At 42.0% G+C, this 27,970-nt stretch overlaps 1 protein-coding gene across 2 annotated transcripts in view; it reads left to right on the top strand.

Moving 5' to 3' along the window:
* Positions 1 to 27,970, top strand: part of LOC136867000 (uncharacterized) — a 238,447-nt gene that overhangs the window by 152,382 nt on the left and 58,095 nt on the right. For both annotated transcript variants that reach the window (XM_067144098.2, XM_068226993.1), the window contains exon 2: positions 15,274 to 15,508. In XM_067144098.2, coding sequence (XP_067000199.1) covers positions 15,274 to 15,508 — 235 coding nt within the window. The remainder of the gene's footprint in view (positions 1 to 15,273; positions 15,509 to 27,970) is intronic.

The raw sequence follows: 27,970 nt of genomic DNA, 5'->3' as shown, positions 1-27,970 counted from the left end.
GTTTTTGTCTCGCTTGAAGTAAGAAGTGTGAACTTTCTCTTCTAGAGGACACTACTGAAGAATTACAATAGTGCAACCTAGTGCGAAATCAAAGAACTATTTTGTTGAAGAAATTTTTATTTCTAATGTTTGTTCCTTGCTAAATTTCTTTCTGTTATTGTTTAAGTTGGCTGTATACCCCTCTTTTTCCCCTTAGTTTGGATCTAGCCAATCCCGAATTTCTTTAATTAATTTTCCACCAATAATGTGTTTCTTTTTCCTCTATGTAGGGGTTTCTTTTCCCTAGCCAATAAAATTTTTTGTGGGAGGGTGTTTTATTTCCCCTAACGCCTAGAATCTTCCGCGAGAGGATATAAACTGCTGATTTTAGGGTCTCCAGGCCACTTCTGTTCCATCTTTCAGTGTATTAAGTACATAGCAGGAGGCGGGGAGCGCCTCTTTCCTCGGCGGCGGTCAACAACAAGGTAATGGCCAAGTAATAACTTCTTTCTTTGCTTGCTCAGCAGTTTAATCTTCGGGGCGGGTTCTAGGCCTTCCACCATGTAACCTTCCTTTAAAATGTAAAGACTACTGGTACCTATCCTATCTTCTAAACCACATATTGGGATAGAGAGTGCTAACCCTCTCGAGTTCCCACTCATATTGTTTTGAGGTGGACTTATTTTCTCAAACCAATTCTTCCGTGATGTAATGTAAATTGTTATTTTCTGAAGTCACCTCCGTAGTATGGGATTAGCCCTTGTATTAACGGCCTAGTGCCAAGTAGGTCTTAAACAAAGTGTATCAGGAGTGCGGTTAGCCTCCTCTCAAATTGTTATTTTAGAGATCATGTAATCAACTTTCTTTTTCATTCAATAGACCTCAGTAGGTTGGGTATTTTACCCCTGTGAATACGTCCTTAGAGGACAGCTTGAAGGTAGAGTTTGGTGTGGCCTTTGAGAGGCTTAAATTTTGAGAGCGGATCGCTCTTTTGAAATGGAGTGTCATATGCCTCGTGGAGGCTTTTCTGTGTAATTCGGAGCCAGGGGCTCCTAGGGATGAATGGGGTTTTCTGCCCCTCTGTTAAAACTTGTGTTTGTGGTAAAACTGAGCTGATCGCTGAAGTCAGGGCGTGAAGCCCAAAACCTGTAAATATTGTAACTCCCCTTGTTTTGCTACATTGTACCTGCCATGTCTGTTATTGCTTTGTTTTTGAAAAGGAAATATAACCTTGTTAAATTTTAAATTAATTTTACATGCTCTATAATTTCGTAGCTTGAAACCCATTCACACCCGCACCTTCTTTTACGCATAACTACCGCTAAAACACGGTAACAATAATAATAATAATAATAATAATAATAATAATAATAATAATAATAATAATAATAATAATAAGCCGGCCTCGTGGTGCAGGAGTAGCGTGCCTGCCTCTTACCTGGAGGCCCCGGATTCGATTCCCGGCCAGGTCAGAGATTTTTACCTGGAACTGAGGGCTGGTTCGAGGTCCACTTAGCCTACATGATTAGAATTGACGAGCTATCTGACGGTGAGATACCGGCCCCGGTCTAGAAAACCAAGAATAACGGCCGAGAGGATTCGTCGTGCTGACCACACGACACCTCGTAATCTGCAGGCCTTCGGGCTGAGCAGCGGTCACTCGGTAGGCCAAGGCCCTTCAAGGACTGTAGTGCTATGAGGGTTTTGGGGTTAATAATAGTAAGGGAGTCTACGCCTTTGCCGGCGGGACCTAGTATTTAGAGTGCACTATGACTTCTGTTATAGGCTAGAGCAATTTTGTTACCATTGACCAGTCTCAGTCTCACCCTTGGCTGTGATAATATGAAAGTGATTGAGATATGAGCAATGCTAGTAATGCCATTCCTTATGCAACCAGTCCCCGCTATGAATGGTGTGAAAATATCGCTCATAGGATCGGGTGATGTATACATTTCAGTGGGCTTGGCGTCCGCCTCCGTAACCTAACGGTTACTGTTATTAGCTGCCGTCCTCGCGTTCGATTCCCGGTACTGCCAGAAATTTAAGAATGGCAGAAGGGCTGGTATGGGGTTGAAATGGTACATGAAGCTCGCCTCCATTGGGGGTGTGCCTAAAATGAGCTGCATCACCTCTGGATGAGGACACGAGTTCACTTGTCCGACTCGTTGACTGAATGGTCAGCGTACTGGCCTTCGGTTCAGAGGGTTACGGGTTCAATTCCGGCTGGGTCGGGGATTTTAACCTTCATTAGTTAATTCCAATGGCACGGGGGCTGAGTGTTTCTGCTATCCCCAACATCCCTGCAATTCACACACCACACATAACACTATCCTCCACCACCATAACACGCAGTTACCTACACATGGCAGGTGCCGCCCACCCTCGTCGGAGGGTCTGCCTTACAAGGGATGCACTCAGCTAGAAATAGCCACACGATATTATTTATTTATTTATTTATTTATTTATTTATTTATTTATTTATTTATTTATTTATTTATTTATTTATTTATTTATTGGGCTTGGCAGACTCATATGTAATAGCAATTTCTGGCTAAGTGCGGTAAGCAACGGGAAACTACCTCACTCATCATTTCCCTAGCACGCCTCTTCAGTGATGCCTAGCTCATCTATGACAGCTGATGGCGGAACTGTTGAGGATCCAACCACCCTTAGGGAAGAGGATGAAACATGCATACAAGGGAGTGAAGATTTTCAAAATTATTCTGTTGATATTACCTGACAAGTCCTAAAAGAAGAATCGAGAAAATTGAACAGAGAGACTAAATAGGTGATAGGAATAAATTTAGGAGCCGAACTTACTAGCACTTCCATTCTTTGTGTGACACAAAGTTTCTCTCTTCAACAATCCACCGACTTCAAACAAATTCAAATCCGCGGTCTGGGGTACGAGAGCGTACCCCGTTAATGGTAAATATTCAGCGAGAGGTATTTGCTTTGTTTAAACACCCAGTGCCTCCTGCATCATGTCACAGGTGGGACGAACGACAAAAGAAATTGATACCATCGCCTTGCTTACAAGCATTACCATTAAAAGACCTTGAACGACCAAGCGCTTGCCCGGGGAAGGAAAATCAATTCTGCTAGCACTTGGCGTTTCCTGGACGGTAATACAGACCACCTGTTCTCAAACTAACTACCGCCATTACTGGGGACCGAATATTAAAAATAAAATTTAATTTTCGGTTCCTTGGCTTCATGATCAGGGTATTGGCCTTTGGTTCGGAGGACCCTGGGTTTGCTGACTCCGTGCCGTGCAGAGGATTTTATCCGCGTATCATTAACCATAGAAACACAAAACCTACTTTAAAATAAAACTTCTTGATGTTTACTACTACACTTTACTACACTTTGCACTTATTATTTTGCTACAGACACAAAAATAACACCTACACAAAACCTATTTCTTCAATCAGGAGCAATCTGTCTACTTCTTTTCACCTCGTTTAGAGCAAGTTCTCCCCTTTCAGACACTAACTGTATGATGACGTGTTCGTTCGTTCGTCGGGAACAATTCGCACACTGGTTTGCACGGTGCTTTTTACAATACATCCGCGAATACTGACTGAAATATGACGTAGTCATTCCATCTTCTTAGAAGGCCATGCGTGGCATTGTCCTTTTCATGCCACTGGATTCAGTTTCCACTTCAGAACATTCATCATCTGAAAATTTGCGTTACGGAAGTTAGTCATAAAATATGTGACCCTAGTAATCCTGAAGGCTGTGATGTAAGGTATTCAGGGCCTCTCAAGGTGCATGCACCGGTACATTGCACGGCGCAAGGTGCAAAAGACGACTTTGATAAGTTGACCAGAGTGCAGATCCCCACTTCTGGATTTTAAGCAATAGCGCTGTCTCTCTCTTTTCCTACGCCTGTCTCGCTCACTCCGCCCGTCTCTCCCTTCCTCACTTCCTCTGCAACGCTCCACCAACCGAGCAGAGTTGAGCCAAGCTTAGCCGAGCTTAGCCGAGTCGCCCCGATTCAAAACGCTGGTCCGAGCTGAGCCGAATCGGACCGATGGACGGTGCACGGAACCTCTGTGCCTCGGTTTGCACTCGTGGGATTTTGCGCGTTTGAGTGGCCCTGATATGGATGGATGGCCAGACAGTGTTACCTAGCAACCGTACAGGCTATCTCTTGTGGCTGGTGGTAATCTGAAATTAGCAGGCGTTAATGGATGGCCATAACCGAGATATATAGAGTGATTTAGTTAAGCTGTCCATCTCAAATATCTTAAGAATTAAGAATAGAGCGGCAAATTTAGTGATGTGCTTATTTTGCAAATCCGAACAGAACTTTTGGAGGTATTAAAGGGTTTCGTCTGTGTGGGTATTAGACAAAAAGCGATGCGCCACTCGCTGTGATCCAGTGCATTGCCCTCCTACATGACTCACGCTTTGTTAATAAACACGCACACCGAACGTATTCCATACATAGCATATTGTGATGGTATGTGCACTGTCAAAATGTTTGATGGTCAGCCACGCCCACTGTATTATCTGGTCTTTTTGTGATTCAACGGCAATGAAACAAAAGTTTGTAATTCCAGAATGCTGCAGACCTACATCATACTGTTTTTACCTCCGGTCCCTCCCGAGATAATGGCGAGGTAGGTGTGGTGTGAGTCAAGCACAAGAACTATGCGCCGGACATCTAGGCGAGTCTAATGCCTACAACCGGGCGAGTTAGCCGTGCGGTTAGGGGGCGCACGGCTGTGAGCTTGCATCCGGAAGATAGTGGGTTCGAATCCCACTGTCGGCAGTCCTGAAGATGGTTTTCCGTGGTTTTCCATTTTCACACCAGCCAAATGCTGGGGCTGTACCTTAATTAAGGCCACGGCCACTTCCTTCCAACTCCTAGGCCTTTCCTATCCCATCGTCGCCATAAGACTATCTGTGTCGGTGCGACGTAAAGCCACTAGCAAAAAAAGCTAATGCATACACATATGAGACCCTTTAATATCTCCAAAAGTACTCGTATGATTTGCAAACCAAGCACATTGCTGAATTTGTTGCTCGATTCTTAATTATTCTATTGGGTGAAATTAGTATAGTCCCATTTAAAAAACAAAGTTGCTACCGGTTTGTCGGTTCTTACGTACGTGATCGAGAGGAATAGGACGGTATTTTATGATCCCCTTTATACAATTTAAGAATTTGAAAATAGGATGTCTATATCTTTAACGGATCAGAAGAAATTGGAGATGGACAACTTAGCTGAATCATCCTGTAAAATAATACGATCATCTGATTTTTCGCAAAGAGAAAAGTGGTTTCTTTTTGACAAAAATATGTCTGGGGGTCATCCAAAAATGTGTGTAACGTAACACGTATTGCGACGATGGGGTAGGAAATGTCTAGGAGAAGGAAGAAAGCGACCATGGTCTTAATTAAAGCACAGCCCCGAATGTGATTCGTGTGAAAATGGCAAAACCACGGACAACCATTCTCAGGGCTGCCGACAGTAGTATTCGAAACCACTGCCTTCAAAATGCTAGCTGATAGCTACGTGACACAAACCACGCAACCACTTGCTCACTGGGATCACTATCATACATCAACAACGGAAGTTGTATACTATTCTATTTTTTTTAAAGCTCACGTTTTTGTAACTAATACGGTGATATGTTTAATACTGCGTATGGTGCATTTCAAAAAAATCATAAGGGGTAACCCAACATCTCTCAAATTTCACACCAGTGCAACAACTAGATGTTTTGTTTTTAATTTTTTTTAAAATCATTTGTGCAAGCGTATTCTGAGAATACCGAAAAATACAGCATGTTTTACACCGATTCAATGCATTTCTTTTCATGTATTCTTCCTCAGATCATGAGTGTTCAAGGAAATTCTCAAGTATGGTTTCTACAACAATGCTACTGTTAAGTTACTTAGTTACAATACTAAGGTGAAGATATGATCTCTAACTTGAACGACTCGTAAGATGTGGGTATTCTGTAAACAAAAACACAAATTTGCACGCAGAAAAACCCTTACTTATCTCTTGCTTACGGCATAAGAAATTTTACGTTTCTTGACAGAGGTTTTGGCTGGTTGTTGATGAGTGAGTCTGTCGGCGAACTATTTCGACTGGGTGGCTCACCTAAGATTTTCACCGCATATATCAGGGTCTCTCAGGGTGCGTGCGCCGGTGTACTGCACGGCACAAGGTGCACGACATGACTTCGCTAGGTTGATCAGAGTGCAAACCCCACTCCTCTTTCCCAACATCTCTCTCACCCGTTCGGCCTGTCTCCGCCTTCTTCACCTTCCCCGCTAATTCTCCCCTCACTGCGAAATGTTTATGTGCGGTGAGCGGAGGCACTCAGTGGTATGGGACAATATTACTGGTGTTATAAGACTCCATTTCGTTTGAAGAGAAAATTTATTTTCTCCAGCCTTTCTTTTCCTTTTGTCTTTGCAATTATACCAGTAATGTCTGGAACAAAGGATCGACTGACAGCAGTTCTGGGAGCGTTCTTTAATTTACAAACTGAAGTACTCGTACGCAATCTAGTTTTCGTAGGCCTACAAGCCAAAACCGAAAAAGAAGCCTTTCACATATGCATGTGGAACCAAACATAGAAATAATCTTAGCTGCTTCTCGATGCAGCTTAGGAAAATCTTCCTTCGACAATTTCTCGTAGAGTTCGAGCAAAGTCTTTGTATTGAAAAGTAGATCTTTTTGATGGTCACGTAGTTATTGTCCCACAGATTAAGCATTTGGCTTTATCGCCATGACTGTGAAAAAAATACGAAAGTTCCCAGTTCGATTGAAATGGTCTTTCGTAAGTCTTTGCTCTCTTCGAAACAGGTTACTCCATTCTTATATTGTTGGCTTGCGCTTATATATTTCACTGATAAACAAGCCGTCGATCACCGAACGCTTCGTCGCTCTCAGCACACTACACCATCCGGGTCAAGCCGAGTTGTGCCGAGTCGGACCGATATACAGTGCACGGAGTCTCTACGCCTCGGTCGGTTTTCACGCGTGAGATTTTGGGCGTGTGAGAGGCCCTGGTATATATCTTCTGACTAGCTGGCATAGCAATTGGTGGTTTTCTTTAGGGGTACATGAAAGAATGTGCATTACAAGCCCGGCGCTTTAAGAAGTACCGGGTACGTCACCAGAATTACTTCATTCAAGAACTGGAAAAGATTCGAAGTGAAAGCAGTAGGATTTGTTCTGGATGATTTCGGATAAAAGAGCAACGTTGCTAAAATGTTGTAAATTTTGGGCTTGGAAGATTTGGGAGTCAGGTGAAGAGCTGCTCGGTTGGCCGGTATGTTCCAAGCTGTTAGTGGCGACGTGGCTCGGAATTACATTTCTACTATTATAGTTTAAAACCGTACGGTTGGTTTGCAACAGCAGCTCTCCAAAGGTTCCGGTTTTGTTCCATACCTTTCAGTTCTACATTAGATCGACATCTCAGCTCCTCCACCAGTTGACCAATATATTCCAGTCCAGGCCTTCCCCTACAATTGTTTCCCTTCCAAAGAGCCCTCCAGTATGAAGGCTAGTAAACTCTCATGTCTGATTATATGTCCAATCCATGTATTTCTTCTTTCCTTCACATTCATTGACAAGCTCGGGTTTACTCAAATTCTTCCATTACTTCTTCACTTTAAATTTTTTTTTTTTTTTTTTTTTGCTAGTTGCTTGACGTCGCACCGACAGGGATAGGTCTTATGGCGACGATGGGCCAGGAAAGGGCTAGGAGTGGGAAGGAAGCGGCCGTGGCCTTCATTAAGGTACAGCCCCAGCATTTGCCTGGTGTAAAATGGGAAACCACGGAAAACCATTTTCAGCGCTGCCGACAGTGGGGTTTGAACCTACTATCTCCCGAATACTGGATACTGGCCGCACTCAAGCGACTGCAGCTATCGAGCTCGGTCATTACTTCTTCATTAGTAACTCTATTTGTCCAAGGAATTTTCAGTATTTGTCTATAGCACCATTATGAAAAGACCTTCCTCTCTGCCACCCGTAGTGCTTCCGTACAGAAATACGCTCCATACATAGGCTCTGCCTTAACCAATTTAAGCTGGTATTTTTAGATGTGAAGAGCTTTCTCTTTTCATTGAAGGCTATATTTGCCTGGTTAATTCTGCTGACCAGGTCTGTCTTACTTCGGTTATCAGCTGTTATTCTGCTTCCTAAGAAAGAAAACTCTTCAACGTTACTGAGCTGGTTCCCTCGCAGAGCTATCGTTATCTTTCTTTGTTGCTTACGTATCACCATTACTTTTGTTTTGTCTGAATGTTCATGTTATATCCATATGTAAAAGTACCGTTCATTACTTCCAGCATTGTCGTTAATTGTACTTTTCTCTCCGCTATTATTAAATTAGTAGACGAACAATCCTTGAATGGATTTTTTAAAGTAGAAAGAAACATAACATGAAGATAAACTTAGAAGTCAAGAGGACAAATTGCGGCTAATATTCGTTTATAAGAAGGGGAATTAGGGACAGGAATAATTTATCAATAAATGTCTAACTTCTCTGAAATCATTTTTAGAACGGGCTAAAATAGGGGTGATTGATTGATTGATTGATTGATTGATTGATTGATTGATTGATTGATTGATTGATTGATTGATTGATTGATTGATTGATTGATTGATTGATTGATTGATTGATTGATTGATTGATTGATTGATTGATTGATTGATTGATTGATTGATTGATTGATTGATTGATTGATTGATTGATTGATTGATTGATTGATTGATTGATTGATTGATTGATTGATTGATTGATTGATTGATTGATTGATTGATTGATTGATTGATTGATTGATTGATTTTTCAATCTGATTATCCATTTATTGAAGTGATGGATTTTATACATACATACATACATACATACATAAATATCTTTATTGCCCACCCTAGTGTACACCATCGGCTTACAGGCAATAAAGACAGACAGAGCGAAACAAAGGAAAACAAGCAATAATAACAACTACATATCTCTTAAAACTACTTAACTACATTTACTACCTCTACATCTACTCAGTATCATCCCACACGTACGCGGATAGCCAGCACACATGCAGGACGATACCGCACTACTAACTACCCAAAGCCCAACCCCTGACTACCACCTAAAAAAAATAATAAAAAAATAATTAGACTGGTCGCTGCAACAGCCCTGGCATGGAACACACGCCCACCAACCCGTCTACAGCAGCCACCAGCCTTGCCACGTGAGAACTGGTATCGTATCTCACCGACCCTCGCTGACAAACACTGTGTTCCTTTCCTTATCATGTGTTACAAGCCACCCTGGCTGAAACCAGACCCAACAGGTGGCCTGCAACACACTTCCGCTATGTACGTCACACATACTCTTGTCCCTTGTCAGCACACTACCTTCCCTATCCTTTTCATTTCCGTGCGGACATGCTCAAGTCTATCTTCTTTGGAGTGGGGTCAAGTCCCCCACCCCTCCCTCTTCCCTTGATACGTCACCCTCACCTCTCACGCACTACTCCCGCTATTTACATCTCACCTTATAAAAACTTAAGACTTAAACATCAGCTAACAACCATTTAAAATCCCTCATCAACGCACCTAAAACAATTAACACTTTTTTTTTTTTTTTACACAGACAAACTTTTTTCATTCGAAGTCCATTAGTTCACTCAGTCTTCTCCACCTACCGCACCACACTTCATATATCAAACCGACTCACCTTATTAAGCTTCAGACTTAAACATCAACTAACAATCATTTTATATCGCACTTAAAACAATTTGACTTTTTTTTTAAACATTTCACTTACACACAAACAAACAGTTTCCATTCCAAATCCATTAGTTCACTCCGTCTTCTCAGTCTACAACACCTCAATTACATCAAACTGTTAGATCCCATTTCTTCCATCCTATTAAACTTAATACATAAACATCAAGAATCCCTCAATTTTTACACCCCTCATCAAGGCATCTACACCATTTAAATTCTTTTTAAAATAATTTTTTGACCTACTTTCATAATTTCCATACTGCCAACATTTTCTCCTTAACTACATTCCCACTTAATCTATCACAATTCTATCACATATACCTTCTTTATACTCCCTCCTCACACAAATACACTTAAACAATCCATTTTTTTTCACTCCTCATTTACACACCAACAGACAGTACTCCATTCCAAGTCCATTAGTTCACTCAGTCAACTCGCTTTTTTTTTTTTTTTTTTTTACTTCCACCTAAGCTTTACACTACCCTCAAACCTACTCAACCTCCCTTTTTCTCAACGCTTACCTAATTTTCTCAGGCTTTCCCTTTGCCCCAGGCGGATCACCTTTCCACAGGGCAAGGTGTTCTCCCCCTTTCCCCTAACACTACAGCCCCCTCTTCTGATATCATGATTACCATGATACCCTTCCCGCATTTGCTCAGGGCGGATATCCATTCCTCTGAGCAGAATGCCTTCCCCCTTTCTCCCTCAGCACGAACCACATTATCTGCACAACCCCTGTTACTCCCTCAATTTCTTTATAAATATAGCTCTGGCCACATTTAAGAATTTCGCTATATTCGTTCCTTTCTCCCACTCTCTACATAACCAAGATGTTATCTTATAGCTTTCCCCTACCATATGCAGCTCCTTCTTACTTAGTAGTTTGATCTTTATCTCCGCCAAAGGTCGGCATTGATTAAAAATATGCAGGTCCTCCCACTTCTCTCCACATAACACACATCTATCCCTATTCTCACTACCAACCCACCCCCTATTCCTCGGAAGACCCAATACCCATCAATACAAACCTCTCTTATCCCTTCTACCCTCAAACTCCGTTTTCGGGTTTATTACTTCCACCAATTTATTTAATACTGATAAAGAGACTCACTCTCTACATTCCTCTATTAAGCTCTGTCTTTCAATATCTAGTAGTCTTCCCTTTATCCTTTCCCATACCCATTTATTCCTACCATCCCCCCAGACCTCTCCATATACCCCCAATCCAATCTTTTGTAACCATTTTTGGCACTTATTCACCCAGTAACCTTCATTCGTCATACCTTTCTGAAAATTAAGCGTTTCTTGTACTAACGCCCCACCCTCCTCCACCTTCCTCCAATCTCATCCAGTACTTGAACACCCTCTTAGCAATTTCAACCTCTATCGATTCTTTACAGACTAATCTGGCCCCGGCATTGGCTGCACAATTCGGTAGGTCCATCATGATCTTGCTAAATTTCGCCACCACCTGGTTTAGTTCACTCCTGCCTTCCTCCATTCCCCATACTTCAGCCCCAAATAGCATTTTGCCCATTACCAGTGATTTAAACACCGTTTTCTGAATTTTGTATTTAACGTCTGGAAATTTCTTTTCTAATACTCCTACTACAGCAAGCGCTCCTCTTCCTTTAAGTTTTGCCTTCTTACACTGATTTTTCCAAGAAGCATTCTTACTAATTATTACACCTAGGTACTCAATTTTCCCCCCTGGTTTAATTTCTATGGATTTTATACGGGTGTACAGGAAAGATGTCACGGCGACTGCTCTCTCGTTTACCGACAGAGAAAACGGCAACCGTTGTGCGACTCGCAATGAACAACTCTGTAGCCAAACTCTCCAGACATTGATCAGAGAAAAAATGTGAAAAAAGTCTTACTTTTCGAAAAATAAAGGCATGAAGAAAAGAAAGGGCCACGAAGAATGTGATAATTAAGGTCTGCTTTAGCCTCGTAAACCTAGTAGCTCCTCGGTGGGAGAGAACAAGAATTGACCAAGGAAGGTCAGATGGGAAAGATTACGATTAGGAGCCTGGCACAAGTAAATATGAGACTCATATAGGGGCCCGTCATCACCATACCACCCTGCGATTTTGAGAGCTCCTTGGGGGAATTACCACCTTTTGGTTGCCTCTTACAACATACAGGGGACACCGTGTTCTACCGTATCCACCGAAAGAGGGTCAGTATGTAACGGTTCCGTATTGACTTACAAATTCTTGCTTTCAATTCTTGAGAATGTTAATTTACAGGTCCACCTTTCAATATCTTATAGATATAAGATGGGGCCGAGGAAAAGGGAAATTTCTTCATTCAACACCGAACGAACTTGGAAACACCATCTTGAATAACACACCAACGTCTCAACACGAGAGAAGTTTCAACAATTTTAGTGTGAATTTTAACTAGGCCTGAAGCAAAAGGTTTTTATGATAGACACTTTACAGCTTCATAAATAATATTTTCACCCACAGGTGATATTCATAATTGTATTTATTCATTCACAGATTTTAAGATGTTATTCCAATTTTTGGTAATTATAAATTGGTTGTTGATGGCCAAAATAGGTCTAAACATGTGCTAAAGAAAATTTGACTAATTTTTTATCTTAAAGTGTGAGTTTTAGTCTATCATAGAGCCGTAAAATCAAATTCTTAAGAACTGAAACCAAGAGAAAGAGGGTCAGGTTAGGGAAAAGAATAAGAATAAGAAGAACGAACAGAAAAAGATATAGTTAGGGAGTAGTACACACAAAAATAATAAATCACTTCATGTAAAACAGTTGCATTACCATCTACCTTATCTTTCTTCTACTGTTGGAGGAAAAAACATGAGATTGCAAATTGAGGTCAAAGGTCACAACATCTGAACTTTACAGGACAAAGCCACTGTGACAGTATTGCGTACTGAGATTATAACCTTCCGCATGACATTAACAGTACCTGTGTCTCCTCCTCAAAGCAACTACCGCGAGTGGAAAGCAGGGAACAGAAATGCTTTCAAACACAAGTGCTCCGATAGAAAAAGGAATGGTAAAGTTGTGAAGCGAGTAGCAGAAGTTCTGTGTACCTACAAAATGAGAAGGGATGAAAGAGCTTAGATTCGTCGGAACGATACAAGATGTTCCATTAACAACTATTGTGCAGCCTTGCTTGGAGGTAGAAACACTTCCATTCAATTTACTGCCGAGCGCCGGGTCAGCTACAGGAGAGGTCAAAAGTTTTAAGACCCCCGTGTGAAATGAAACAGATTCTATTGACACAATACTTAATAATATAATTTCCCAACAAGTATTGAATGAAAATCCACACCCTGTTTCCAGCCATTAAACCGGGTCAGCAATGGAAGGAATGAAGCCCCATCTAGCGGCGAGGATAGGAAGTGTGCCGATTGCCGAAGCCTGTCGCACTCATTCATGACTGGCAAATGAAAAGACAGGGAGAGTGCTGCTGGAATGAAAAATGGCAGGGAAAACGGAGTACCCGGAGAAAAACCTGTCCCGCCCTCGCTTTGTCCAGCATAAATCTCACATGGAGAGACCGGGATTTGAACCACGGAACTCAGTGGTGAGAGGCCGGCGTGCTGCCGCCTGAGCCACGGAGGCTCCTTCCCAGCAACTAATGTTTATAAATAAATAAAATAAATAAATAATGTTATTGGTTTTACATCCCACTAACTACTTTTACAGTTATCGGGCACGTCGAGGTGCCGGAATTTAGCCCCGAAGGAGTTCTTTCACGTGCCAGTAAATCTACTTACGCGAGGCTGACGTATTTTAGCACCTTAAAATACCACCGGGCTGAGCCAGGATCGAACCTGCCAAGCTGGGGTCAGAAGGCCAGCGCCTCAACCATCTGAGCCACTCAGCCCGGTAATAAATAAATAAATAAATAAATAAATAAATAAATAAATAAATAAATAAATAAATAAATAAATAAATAACTGGTGAGGATGTAAGTCCGTTCGCATTGTAATCGATACAACAGGAATATTTAGCAGGGGTAGGCCACAGTAGTGATAACACGTGTCCTTGTACTGGAATGGCTAGGAGTAAGCCGGCAACTTGTCCTCTACGCCGCTAAGTGACTATGCATACCTTCCAGGCGTTCTAAATGGCAATACAAAGGGGTTTTTATCTCCACTAGACAATGTAATCAAAACTGTCCAGTCTGTCACATAACAATTTCAAATGCAAATTAAAACACTACAAGCATGCCTGTAAAAATCACATATTATATACAAAGAATGGCATGATTCGTTCTACAAGAAAATCCTCAGATTCTATCAAATCACTTGAATTATGTGCATTTATGCACAGTATCGTTTACGTAGTGTAAACTTTTCAATGATATGGAGTTGAACCATATGTGAGCACAAAAAAATGATTGTATGGGAAACGACCAACACCATACAATGAAATATTTTGTACTTATCTACACTGCCGAAGAAACGCCTGTTGTCGCCCTCCCACTATAACAGATCTGTGGTCCTGGGAGAGTAGCGGTTTTGAGCTTAGCTAATAGTTCCTCGGGGAGAGACAGAGGTAGGGGAGGGGCGCGTGTAATGATATTGGTTGGAAGAGAGCCGGTTGATACCTTCCTCATAAAGCTAGCAACTGTAACCTGGAGATGGGGGAGGCGGTGAGGTATTAGGGGCGGTGCGTTTTGAAACTTTCTTCATATATCTTCTATTAATAATATATTACGTATTATGAATAAATACAAGTTTATAATGTGGGTTTAATAAATTATGTATACAAATATTAGACGTTATTTTAATTTTTACTCATGTTCTGATTACATGAAACATTTATTTTATTGTTTTTTTTATATTTACTATTAATATTATTATTACAGTACTTTAGGAGTGTTTCTATGAGTTTTATTTAGTGATATTTGATAATCTATAACAGATCGTCCAGAGCCTGCGATGGACGGTGCGTAAATCAGGTGCACTTACTACAGATAAGAATATCCTAACCCACATTCCAGACTTTTAAGTCAGAGATTACCTCCTGTGGGATCCATCAAGCGGTAATTTATAAGTGTTGTCCAGATGTTAATTAAGTAATGTGAATAGAGGGGAATAATTAAAAAGGGTATGTTCGTTCAGATTGTTTTCGTTATATTTCTTCGCGATGTAAATGTCTATGGCTTCCTTATTATTCAAAGATTTACTGTTATTTTCGAAGTGTAAAATTTTTAGTTCCGTGTTGATGGCTGTGAAATGGTGTGAACTGTCATATATGTGCTCTCTGACGGCTGAATGCCGATTATATATGATCGCGTTTTTGTGTTCTTTGTATTTTGTTTGGAAATTACATCTTGCTTGGACTAAAAAGTTAACAAACACAATGACGGTCCTAAAATATTATTTTTCGTATGATGACGTTCGGACAACCGAATTCTACATATAATTAAATAATTAAGCATTAGTTTTATATTATCCCTATTAACAAACTAGACTCTTATCTTAAAATCCAAGTCATAATAATAACTTGTGTAATGTATTGTTTGCAGATGCCGTTGACGGAGAAGAGCCCCAGCTTCCTGTCCGTGCTCGAAGTTGACGACCCTAAGCTGTGTGTGCTTCTCCACCTGATGACCCCCCAGGAACCCATCGATCCCGTGTTGGAGTCACCCCTCGCCAAACCCTGGCAGGAGCAGAAGACAGCCGCCAGCGACCTGCTGAGTGAGGTGGGCTCTGCCAAGACAGCCATGGAGGGCATGCTGCTGTCCAACATGGAGAAAAACGGTAAACCATCTCAGTATTCCTGTACTTTACCACTAGGGCTGTTCAGTTGAAACATAGACAGAGCTGGCAACACTGCAAGTAAATGACGGGCAGGCAAGAGGTGGCATCACTGCATAGGTTGCTGTTTTTAGTAACAGTTCAGTCTGAGGCAGGCATTTGCTAAGTTGAGGAAAATGTCAGAGCAACTTTCGCATTTAATTATTACGTCCAGATGTATACAGTACAATGTGACATGTTTCAGTTCTTGTGTGAAGTTCCTTTGACGGGGTAAACTATCACGAAGGATGCTTGAGTTCCACGGTAACTCACGTCAACACGCCGTCGCTGCGGTCTCTTGGATCATCCACCTTGCAGCCAATATTTCTCCTCTTGTGGCAGTCACGTCTTTGGTATGTTGTAGAAAGCCCCTAAGAGTTAGCGTGTCACTAACAGTCAAGTGGTTCTTGGTGCTGTAGAAGCGTCGTTCAACCAGCAACCAGCATTGCTCAATGTCGACAATGTAAAGAAACTTGCTCAAAGGTACAGTTCCAGCATTTGCCTGGTGTGAAAATGGGAAACCACGGAATGTAGTGAGTGTTTTTAGTGATTTTAGTTAACACTACATGAAAAGACTATCTGGACGAGTGAAATGACGAGTTAATAATATTCTCTTCTCAGTATTGTTACTATGACCACTGAGCGCTGCTGGTGATCATTTTTTTGCCAGTGGCTTTACGTCGCACCGACAGAGATAGGTCTTACCGCGAAGTGGGATAGGAAAGGCCTAGGAATTGGAAAGAAGCGGCCGCGGTCTTAATTAAAGTACAGTTCCAGCATTTGCCTGGTGTGAAAATGGGAACCCACAGAAAATCATCTTCAGGGCTGCCGACAGTGGGATTCGAACCCACTATCTCCCGGATGCAAGCTCACAGCCGCGCGCCCCTAACCATACGGCCAACTCGCCGGGTGATCATTGTTTTGGTATGGCATTTATAACGTATAGTGGGTCTGAATATGATTGTGTGATCTCGCATGATTCAATAAATTAAAGAATTAGCGAAAATTCATTCTTGAAGATACTGATAATGATGATGTTGCTTGTTGTTTAAAGGGGCCTAACGTCTAAGGTCATCGGCCCGATCATTTTTTTAAGAGGAAGTCCAACTGGGGTATGATTCCCTTTTAACACCAATCAGAAATGAAAAGACCGAGAGATTCAAACCTTCGAATAACGGATGGATCGGAAAATCTAATATCGTTGGTGTCAGGGGAGAAGAAGAGCTGGTTAAGGGAGGTGGTGGTGATGATTATTGTATTGTATTCTTGTTTTTTACAATTGGCTTAACGTCGCACCGACACAGATAGGTCTTATGGTGACGACGGGATAGGAAAGGACTAGGAGTGGGAAGGAAGTGACCCCCAGCATTTGCCTGGTGTGAAAAAATGGGAAAACCAGGGAAAACCATCTTCAGGGCTGCCTACAGTGCGATTCGAACCCACTATCTCCCGGATGCAAGCTCACAACTGCGCGCCCCTAGGCGAACGGCCAGTAAATGGCTTTTCAAACTGATTTACAATTATATCCGTTAATACCGCATGTGCGCAAAATATAATAAAACACCGAAAACACAATGAATTAACTCACTAGTTAGCCACAACTCAAGCACTGGAGGTAAGTCACCCCAGTGGCATTGGTCAGTTTCGTCACGTTGGATTCTCGCTGGGGGGTAATCTGTTGGTCCCGTTCGCTGTAAAGATGCCGACTTTCTCCAAGTTGCTAACAGATGGCAGAGGGTAGCACGGGTATGGGGTGACAAATTCTGACCAAGTTTCAATTGCAGCGACATCGTTCGGAGGGTTTCAGAACTACGTCTGCCACCGAATGCAATTTTAAGAATGAATGCCTTACAACCGTAACTCCTCCATTCGCTGTCTCTTTCTTCCGAGAGTGGAGTAGACGGCGAGACTACACCAGCACCACACGTAGTCAAGCAACGGAACCAGTACAGTTGCGCGGACCTTTTGAACTTCTGAGAGATGAAATCATTAATATTCGACTTGAAACAACCTAAAATCGTACATCAGACAGTTCTTTGTGTTATCATAACGCATGCAATGAATGCCTTGCATTCAAGGAGAATACGCCCCTGCATTTAAGGTTAAAATCCCCGGCCCTGCCGGGAATAGGATCTAAGGACCCATTGGACTAAACGCCAGCACGTTAATCATTTAGCAATGAGGTGAACCTCACCAAGGTTTTAAGGTCAAAATACAGCGCATTCATTGGCAGTTAAGAACGTTTAAGTGCGACCATTCGTGTTAACACATCAAAGAACTTTCTTTCAGGATAAAATTCCTTTCCTGTGCCTTAAAATAGATGTTTATGAAAGTAGATAAAATACACAATATATTTTTATTTGCAAAATGCTGTCTCGATAATATCTCAGCCAACAACACACGCTATCATACATAAAGCTAATACTGTACACTCATCACTCACTGTAGAAATAGCCAACGGAACACAATTTAAATAAACGCTGAGATAAACGTGTAGTATCAGATATTTCTGTCAGCATTTCGGTAAAGACCATTTTAATCAACGGAAGGACTGGAAAGGGATACCTGACACTCCTTTCCATAAATTTTGGTGTGGTGTGTAATAGATCCAACGACACCAGGAGCTCAAACAGAAAAGATAAATGTTGTAGGCGATTGGAGCTGTATCAGAACGTCAGGCGTGCGGATGATTTATGACACTGCGCCAATTGGTTGGAATTTCAAGGGACGTGGGGGTAGAGATAATTCATATTGCGTGGGCTACATCGTCCCGTTAATGAATTGAGTATGCAGATATATCACTAAAATACATGGATTTGTTAAACACAATGCGTACATGTATAAAGAAGATACAAGCCGTGTTATAAAAAGTTTCTGTGATCCGCGTAAATGGGTAAAACATTTGTCCTTCTTTGACAGCTGATAATATGATACTGGTAGCAACGTTGTCCACAAAGGGTTAACAGCGTTCTCATCAAGTTTGTGAGGTCGAAATCCAACGCAGTCATTGGCATTTAAGAATGTTTAAGTGCAACCATTCGTGTCAATAATTACAAAATTGAGCTGAGACCTGATGATATTCTCTCTGGTCACGGATTCTGTAATGAAACCCAAGCGTAGAAATCCTGGTGAACTCGTTTCGCTGTGCGATATTAGACTGTTTCCATTCATACGTATTTATGACAGGTAATTGAAGGAAATCAAGACTTTCTAGAGCTTTTTGTTGCTCTCTTGCTGCTGTAAAACTTTCGTATGCTGAGGTGGCAGTTAATTTTGTATTTTAGGCTTTATCCTCGGAATGGAGTTTGTGCCAGCTAGTAAGTATAGCAGTCTAACCGAATTTTATTTTTACAATTTGTTTTACGTCGCAGCGACACAGATAGGTCTTATGACGACGATGGGACAGGAAAAGGCTAGGAGATGGAAGGAAGTTTTTTGCTAGTTGCTTTACGTCGCACCGACACAGATAGCTCTTATGGCGACGATTGGACAGGAAATGGCTAGGAGAGGGAAGGAAGTGGTCCTGGCCTTAATTAAGGTACAGCCCCAGCATTTGCCTGGTGTGAAATTGGGAAACCAAGGAAAACCATCTTCAGGGCTGCCGACAGTGGGATTCGAACACACTATCTCCCGAATACTGGATACTGGCCGCACTTAAGCGACTGCAGCTATCGAGCTCGGTTCTTGGAAACTGAAGAGCTTTTCTTAAATATATAGCCTTTACAGATTCTCATCCTGCTTGTTGCGTACTCCTAGCCAAGGTTGTGGTTACTGACTACTAAATTATTTCTCAGTTCTTACGATCATTTTCTGCCAGGATGCAGTTTGAAATCACTTGTCTGTTGTACTGCAAATCCATATTGACCTGCGTGAAGGAAATTGGCCTTCGGATATTTTACAATTCATTTCCCTCTATAATCAAGAGTTCGAAGTTGTTTCTTCTTGCAATGAGGCCAAAATAACGCAACATCCTCTCCTTAAACTTTCAGGTTATAGATAGGTCCATATTTGGCTCATAGCACAGCATGATATTGGCACAATCTCGATAAAGAGTTCACACTGAATGGTTTCTAGAGTTTTTCTAGATGTTTAATATCAAATATAGACTTAATACCTGTAACACACCTTTATTCTATACTAGCAATTGCCCGCGGCTTTGCTCGCGTTTATTAATTCAACCGTTAGATGTTCTAAACTCTTTATTTAAAAGCAAATTAAAACATTATATTAATTAACTCACATATTTTTGACGCAAATTGCATGAAATACATTATTTTTATTATTTTGTTACTTTCAGTGCTTAAGATACTGGGTTGATGGATTGTACAAATAATATTAAAACCATTAGAAGACCATGTTATAATAATACATAATATATTCTTTCCTTAGAGCTTCGGAATAAACTATATTAATGTCCTTCCATTTGGAGGTAAGGTGTATACTGTATTGTGTTTGCCTTTCGAACTCTTGAACAATCCACGTACAGTTGACAATGGCAAAAGCACCGTTTTCGAAGATGGAGTCCTACAACTTTAAACGATTGTCCTATGTCAAAATTTCAGATCTCTGTGTGTCGTAGACTCGACTGGGCTTCGCACACATACATACAAACACTTCTGAATATTACGGGCTGATAGCTCCTCGTGTCGTGGACCGAAAATAGCTTCCTACTCAATGGACCTACGGTCCGAAGAATACTACTTCGCCCGCGGCATGCTCAGTCATAATGGTGGCTTCAATAATATTCGTCATCAGTTTCAGAGCCGTCTTCATTGCAGAGGGAAGGATTCATGTCCCCGAAGTATAATGGTGCCACAATCGTCCACCCAAGATGTTCGAGGGTACTCCAGCTTACTCCAAATTGTTCAAAATCTCTGTCGTGTAGTTGGCAGCCTCATCTGCATGACATGTCGTGTCAATAGACTTTTCAATTTATAGAAAACCGGATAATTCTTGCGAGTGTTGCTTGTTGATGACGTTGACAGCTTCATGTCTTGGTGCAAGAATTGCTCTTAGACACAACCATGCGTCTTAGGTGAAAACCTGTGCCCACCTTTGACAAACATTTTAGATCTTTGTTTGCCGTGGATTTGGCTAGGCATCGCACACATGAACACAGACAGACAGACATCATGGACTGAAGTAAAATGGCTTCCTATTCCACGGACTTAAAATTGCATATTGACTGTTATATGTATTATTCCTTGTTTATTATTATCGTCTATCTTGTGCCATATATGTTTCCCGTAAATGTATACGTGTCCAACCCTTGTCCCCTTTCTCTACGGGGTTTGGGTATGAAGTGAGATGAATCTTCGTAGCGAGTTTTTATATGATAGTAAGAATGAAGAGGATGAAACCCAGCGCCGGCACATAGCCCACTCCTCTCAAATAGCTCAAGACTTTACGTCCCGATCCAACGGACGAATCACCATCAACACCGTCATATGCCCTAACGCAATATAAGACCAAAAATGGCTTCCTACGTCCTGGACGTAAAATGGCTCCTTGAATATTGTGTTCTCTACATTACGTTGCCTAGCGACAGTGACTCTATGCATTTAATCTTGGTGACAGCACGTTGGATTGTCATACCCCAATGCACGTTTTCCGATGGTTTTTCGTTCATAACTCACCAACGAAAGCGAAAATGAAAATTCCGTCTTCGAGGTGCATTCGGACCTCTTTCCATCTACCTATCCTCAAAATGTCAGATCTCTGCGTGCTGTAGATTTTGCTGGGCATCGCGCACAGACAGACAACCACTTCGTTTTATAATTATAGACGTCTCGTGAACGCTTTCCAGTTATATGTTCAGTCAAGCCTAGATATCTATAAGAGAACACAAAATCCAACCGATCGTTGCTACAGAGAAACGTATCGATTCCTTACATACACTGGTGGAAAAAATATCCAAACACCAAGAAGAGGTTGTGCTAGATTAACGAACGTTGGTAGGCGTGTTTATACGTCTGAAAGATTACGTTCATTTAGACTTCACGCAAATCACAATAGCGTGGCGCTACTAGCGGCTCCATGACTTTGCGCATCAGATTTGCTTTAAATACGGACTGTACTATGCGAGAGCGTTAGTTACCTGTGAGATTGGACGGAGTGATTGTGAGTGGGTCAAGAATGACTTTACGACGACGAAGAGGCCGGTATCAACAGCTCACTGCGGTTGAACGAGGCTGTAATGTAATGGCGTATGGCTTCCGGAGAGGCCTGGTGCGGGTCTTTTTCTCGTAGACGACCTATTAGGCGACCTGCATGTCTGTGAAGATGAGGACCCTACCTAGGATAATTTCTAATGCTGAATATGCCGCACACACCCAGCCCCCGAGCCATTGGAATTAACCAATTAAGGTTAAATACCCCAACCCGTCAGGGAATCGAACCCAGGACCCTCTGAGCGGAAAGCCAGTACGCTGACCACTCAGCCAAAGAGTTGGAAAACGAGCTTGGAAGCTTGGAAGCTCGTTGGAAGATGGAGTGGAGCACCATTGTGTTTTCCGATGAAATCCGGTTCTGCCTTGATGCCAGTGATGACCGTGTGTTGGTTACAAGGAGGCCAGGTGAGCTCCTACATTCCCCCTGTCTGCGGCTCGACAGACTGGACCCACGCCGTGAGTTCTGATCTGGGGAGCAACTTCCTATGACAGCAGGAGCACTCTCGTAGATACTCCACGCACCCTGACTGCAGATGTGTACTGTACATCCGTCTGGTGATTCGACCTGTTATGCTGTCATTCATGAACAGCATTCCCGTGGTTGTTTTCCAACAGGATAATGCACGCCCCCATGTCGCTGTTGCAACCCAACGTACTCTACAGAGTGTCGACATGCTGCCTTGGCCTGGTCGATCCCAAGATCTGTCCCCAATCGAGCACGTATGAGACATCATTGGATAACAACTCCAGCATCATCCACAACCGGCATTAACCGTCCCTGTATTGACCGACCAAGTGCAACAGGCATGGAACTCCATCCCACAAGCTGACATCCGGCACTTGTAGGACACAATCCATGCACGTTTGCATGCCTACATTCAACAGTCAGACGATTACACTAGTTATTAATGGACCAGCATGGCACATTTGCTATGGCTTTTCTCCCCGGATATTAACCTGTAGTCTTGTAACTTTAATCAAATAAATATGTTACCTCGACAAATATATTGCCAAAATTTTCATATTCTACATTCCTTATTTCATGGTATTTGGATATATATTTTTCGCCAGTGTATTACGACCTCACATGTTTTTCATGCTCATATGGAACACTTCGAACAGAAAGCCTTAGCCACATATACTCTGAAACCGAAATGCCTTTTCCTTTACGTAGATAACACTTTCGTATTCTAGCCTCACGGGAGCATTGACCTGCAGTCATTTCTCGACCATCTCAACTCAATTCACGTGAATATTCAGTTCACCATGGAAATCGAGGTAGACGCAAAACTACAGTTCCTGGATGGCCTAGTAAAACGTAACACCAATGGGACTCTGAGTCACGCAGTATTCAGGAAACCGACACACAGACAGGTATCTGCACGCCTCTTCTCATCACACCCATCACAAAAGAAGTATTTTCTAAAATCAATGATTAACATGGCCATAGCGATATCGGACGCAGAACACCTCGAAGGAGAGAAATAACACCTCACGAGAATCCTGAGGAGAAATGGCTACTCGCTCAATAACATCCAACGAGTTTTTAGAAAATCAGAAGAAAACAAAGAAAAGGACGCCTTGGAAGAAAACAAAAGGGGGAGGAAGAACTGACTCGCCCAAAAACAGCGAAGCACTGCAGACAGAATCGGCAATATACTAGACAAATACGACATAAAGACCATCTATAAACCACACCTGAAGTTAACCCGCCATCTACCACCAATAAGAGACATAATAGAAACACAGGCTCCTTGAGTCTACCACACTGAATGTAGCTGCGGATCGTGTTACGTTGGAAAAACGAAACGTCTGATCTCAACACGACTTAAAGAATATATCCGGCGCACGAAGCACCTTGACACAGATATTTCAGCTGTAGCCAAGGATTACTACGAAACAAAACACGAAATATTACTTGGGGAAACAAGAGTTTAGCAGATATCCCCTGGAATCTCGAAAGGAGGACTCGTGGGCTATCGAAAGTAAGAAACACCCGAAGAAGGATATAAAAGCAGCAATTCTTGGATGCCTATCATACATAGATTAAGAGATTCAGGCCACAAAATAAACACGCAGGACGAACCTCAAGTTACATAACAGCACTGGAAATTCCCACCACCTGGCTGTGACAAGTAAAGTTCCAGAATTCTCGCGAGACAGGTAGTAGCTTACGTCAGCCAGAGAGGGTAGGCTATATAAGGCCAGTAACAACTCTGGTAGTGTAATAGCTGCCTGGGAGACTGATTACCTTAAATTGAGTACGGGTACTTCAGTCGCCTTGATAAAGAATACTGCAATGTATTCGAAACGTCGGCAAACTGTACGGATTGTACAGAAAGCAGAACGGTTTAACCCGGGAAAAGAACTAAATAATTCATGCTCTTGGATTCGTCGGTTCGTATGACATGGCGAAGGCCTTATAATGGCAATATATATGTTCAAAACCTTGCCCCAAATACCCTGCTGCTTGCCGACTGACAGAACCTCTCGGGGAGAGCCTCTTTATATAGTATTGAGGCTCGTGTGTACTGTCGCCAGCACTCCCCGAGAGGGGCCGTCCTCCGAGTTCGCCGCAGAGGCGACGGGTTGCCACGAGAGGGAGACACCCCTCTCCATTGCTAACTTAGTAAAACACAATACAAAGTGATTAGGTGAGGATGACGATGGAGGACAGCCCTGCACCCAGACTGAAGGGTGTACCGGGCGACGGAGCTGTCCGTGAATACAATCAAATGATCAAAGTTATAGGTGGGCTGTAGGTCTATCAATGAAGAAGGAAGAGAAATGTTCAACTGGCTGAAGAAGTTACGTAGCAAGTAAAGGAAAGGTTGGAAAATGAAATACTCCAGGTTCTCGCAAAATGCATCTGCAACCTACAGTAGGATGCTAACACAGAAATGTGATACCCTTCACAAACAGAGCGAGCGCTCGGCCCATCTCCGTCCGTTTTGCCGGGTATCATAAATCACGCCAGCTGTGACGTGGTTCACTTACAAAACACAACGGATCGCCCTTCCAAGTCCCTTTAAATCTGTCTCTTCACAGAGAAATACATCATTCCTTTCCTGGCGGCTTATCCCGACTCATTACACCTTGTATCTACCTCCAGCATTAATTAACATATCTATGGCGCGGCATACACTTCGCGCTAATCAATTTAACTCGAAAGGAGCTTGATCTACATTTCACAATAACACGTCCGAGCCACAGCATGGGCAATAAGCTGTCTCCTTCCGCTCGTTACGCCGAAAACAAGCCACCTTGAGGATGAATCTACTACACGGGTCAAGTTATTCCAAGCACTCCCGAGCTAAATAGGCATGCAATATATATTCCAATTTTATGTCTCGTTCGTGGTCTCCGACGTCTTACCATTCTAAACGGGGGTTTCCTATCACATTATGTGGAGTGTCCAATGAACAAATTGAAAAAGCTTGTGATGACTCCTGTTAGCTAGTGAATCGGTGATGATCTGAGTCATTTATACAGAATTTTTGCGCCCTATTATTTTACGACACTTCACATTTAGTTAATCTAAGGTTCTTAAATCTACGTCATACAAAATAAACCCTTATAAATAAGCAGAAACGAAATATGGTTGCCTCAACCATGAAGAAATATCTCCTATAAAACCCATCAATTAAAATGCTGCCATCCCGCTGAAATAGCATACTAGCGACGTATGTTATATCTACATGCAAATTTACCTTTATATTTTACATTATGATACGATATTCAAATAACAATAACTATTATTATTATTATTATTATTATTATTATTATTATTATTATTATTATTATTATTATTATTATTATTATTATTATTATTATTATTATTATTATTATTGAAAATGTACTCATCATTCAGCGACCACGAACACAGCTTTACAGGAGGGCACACCCATGTATTTACTCAGTCTTCATGATGCTCTCAGCGATGTGAAGTCCTTTGATGACCAACTGGTGAGTCACGAACATGACGGCTTGATCTCGTGCGAAATTCCGGACGATCTCTGCTATACAAGGCGAAATTCCGGCAGGCAACTAGATGTCTCGTTCTCTCTGCTACACAGGGCGAAATTCCGGCAGACAGCTAGATATTTCGTTCACTCCGACGTTCTTGTAGACTCCGTATGTAAATGAGGGGAAGTTGTTTCATGTGAATGCGTTAGTTTATATCACACATCACAGATTAAATATATGGTTGGATCAGCTCAATGACACAAGCACCCCAGCCCAATTACGGTTATGACTCTGAAGCCCGTCATTATTTCCTCCTCACCTGCCTATCTTTCGTATTGACAGTTACTCTAGGGCCTGAAGTTTCACTGGTTCACTTCGAAATGTCACTGGATTCGCTACTAATGCGTTAACACTCTCGTACTACTGAACCGTATCCTGTCCGAAAATGGGGCTAAACTCAGCGGTAAGATGCGCGTGGTACGTTCGGTAAAATAGGCTACAAGAAAAAAAATCTCAAACATAAATATACTGGAAAAGTATATGGACAGGCGTTACGATTACATTATTTAGTAAATAAGAACGCAACATATAAGGGATGAGATGGATTTATTCGGCTAAAACATAAATGTCAATCACACTAAACTCAAACTAGATTTTAAAAATGAAAATTGAAAAGACGACCTCTAAAGGATCAAACAGAAAGAAAAATGTGTCGCGCTACGAGCGACCATACATCAAAAAAATTAACACGAGTAACATAAAATTCGGGTATCGCCCGATAATGATCAAACAAAGTAATTTAAAAAAAAAGAAAACTGAATACTTCGATGATGTTACATTCAAATGGTTTGTCGCCGCGGCCAAGTTTTCTAAGCCCATGCCCGAGGGCTGCAATATATAAACTGTCTCAATGATGCCATATTATCAAATAATACACTCATAGGCAAATTAAACGCGATATATACACACTCCGAAACAGACCAATTCGGATTTTAAAAAAACAACAACAAACATGTCTGGTTCAGGCATCGCATTACACCCCAATCCAAAACCACAGATTCTAAATATGGTCCCGAGCCATATGCAAATTATACCGGTTCAAAAGACCGTCGACCAGAAATTTAGCTTACGAGCTAAATAAAAAAAATATTAATCAACGTTGGTTATATATACAACACTTCGACACATGGCATAAAACAATAGACAAACAGAAATATAAAATCACACACTCCAGATACCTGTGAATAAATAAATGTATGCACTGCATGGTAAATCTATCGGGATAAAAATTCCGATAGGTGGGCGTTGTCATGTTGCGCCGAGCCCGGGACAAATACTTCCGTATTCCACTCTCAGTTTCTTCACGGGGAGGTTTCATACACGCAGCTGTTACAGACGAAAACCACCGATGCTGGCTAGCAAGGGGCTGCATGATTCTTGGAACTAGCGGTCTCGCACATAACATCGTCCTTGACAGGGTGACCAGGCCTCAGCTGGACCACTCTTTATCTAACGCTGGCTAGCACAAGCAAAACTTAGCCCTGGCAGGCAGAAATCTCTGCACACTCGAGAAGAAACTCATTCAGAATTATAAAGCCCAGCTCTCGCTTTCAAGTGGCACCAATAAGAACTGGGTATTTCGCACATACTGATTCGATTCCAGCAAATAGATACGGCTTCCTGCCTATCACCAACATATTTGGCTTCACGAGCCCTCACGGGCTCCACTGGCCTCTGACTCAACGTATCTAGGGTTCGACCCTTAACGTAACCAACTCCAAAAGGCGCCTCTGGCCACTCCGCTACATTCCCTAGGTTATCTCTCCTAGATTAGGCCATTCATTTATCATTACATGGGCATCTCTAGCCTCATACCACATATACCGTAGGTTCGACCCTAAATGGTCCCAAGAATCTGCTTTCCCTGCATATTAAAAGATCTTAATTCAATCAACGTTGATCACAACTCTGCTGCGCATCACATTGGGGGCGTCTAAAAAAAACATGCCGCATGCACCGATAATAAAACCAAGGAAAAGCCCCTGTTCTAATTCTGTAAACCTAAGCTCGTACCCGCGCGACATTAGAGGCAAATAGCTTCATGGACGTGTGAGGACTCTAGATATCGATTCTCTACCACAAATGAAATAACGTGAAGCACACAATTGAAAGACAAAAATAAATATAAAACTAAACTACAACACACCTGTATCTACGCTATCTCATCCCTTTAAACCCATCTATCTAACTTAAATACAAACGTCCCAAGCTATATCACGCACTTAGCTCT

The sequence above is a fragment of the Anabrus simplex genome, chromosome 3, assembly GCF_040414725.1.
Source record: "Anabrus simplex isolate iqAnaSimp1 chromosome 3, ASM4041472v1, whole genome shotgun sequence".
NCBI lineage: Eukaryota > Metazoa > Arthropoda > Insecta > Orthoptera > Tettigoniidae > Anabrus > Anabrus simplex.
The sequence above is the reverse complement of the archived record's forward strand: the minus strand, read 5'-3'. Positions and strand labels throughout refer to the sequence as shown.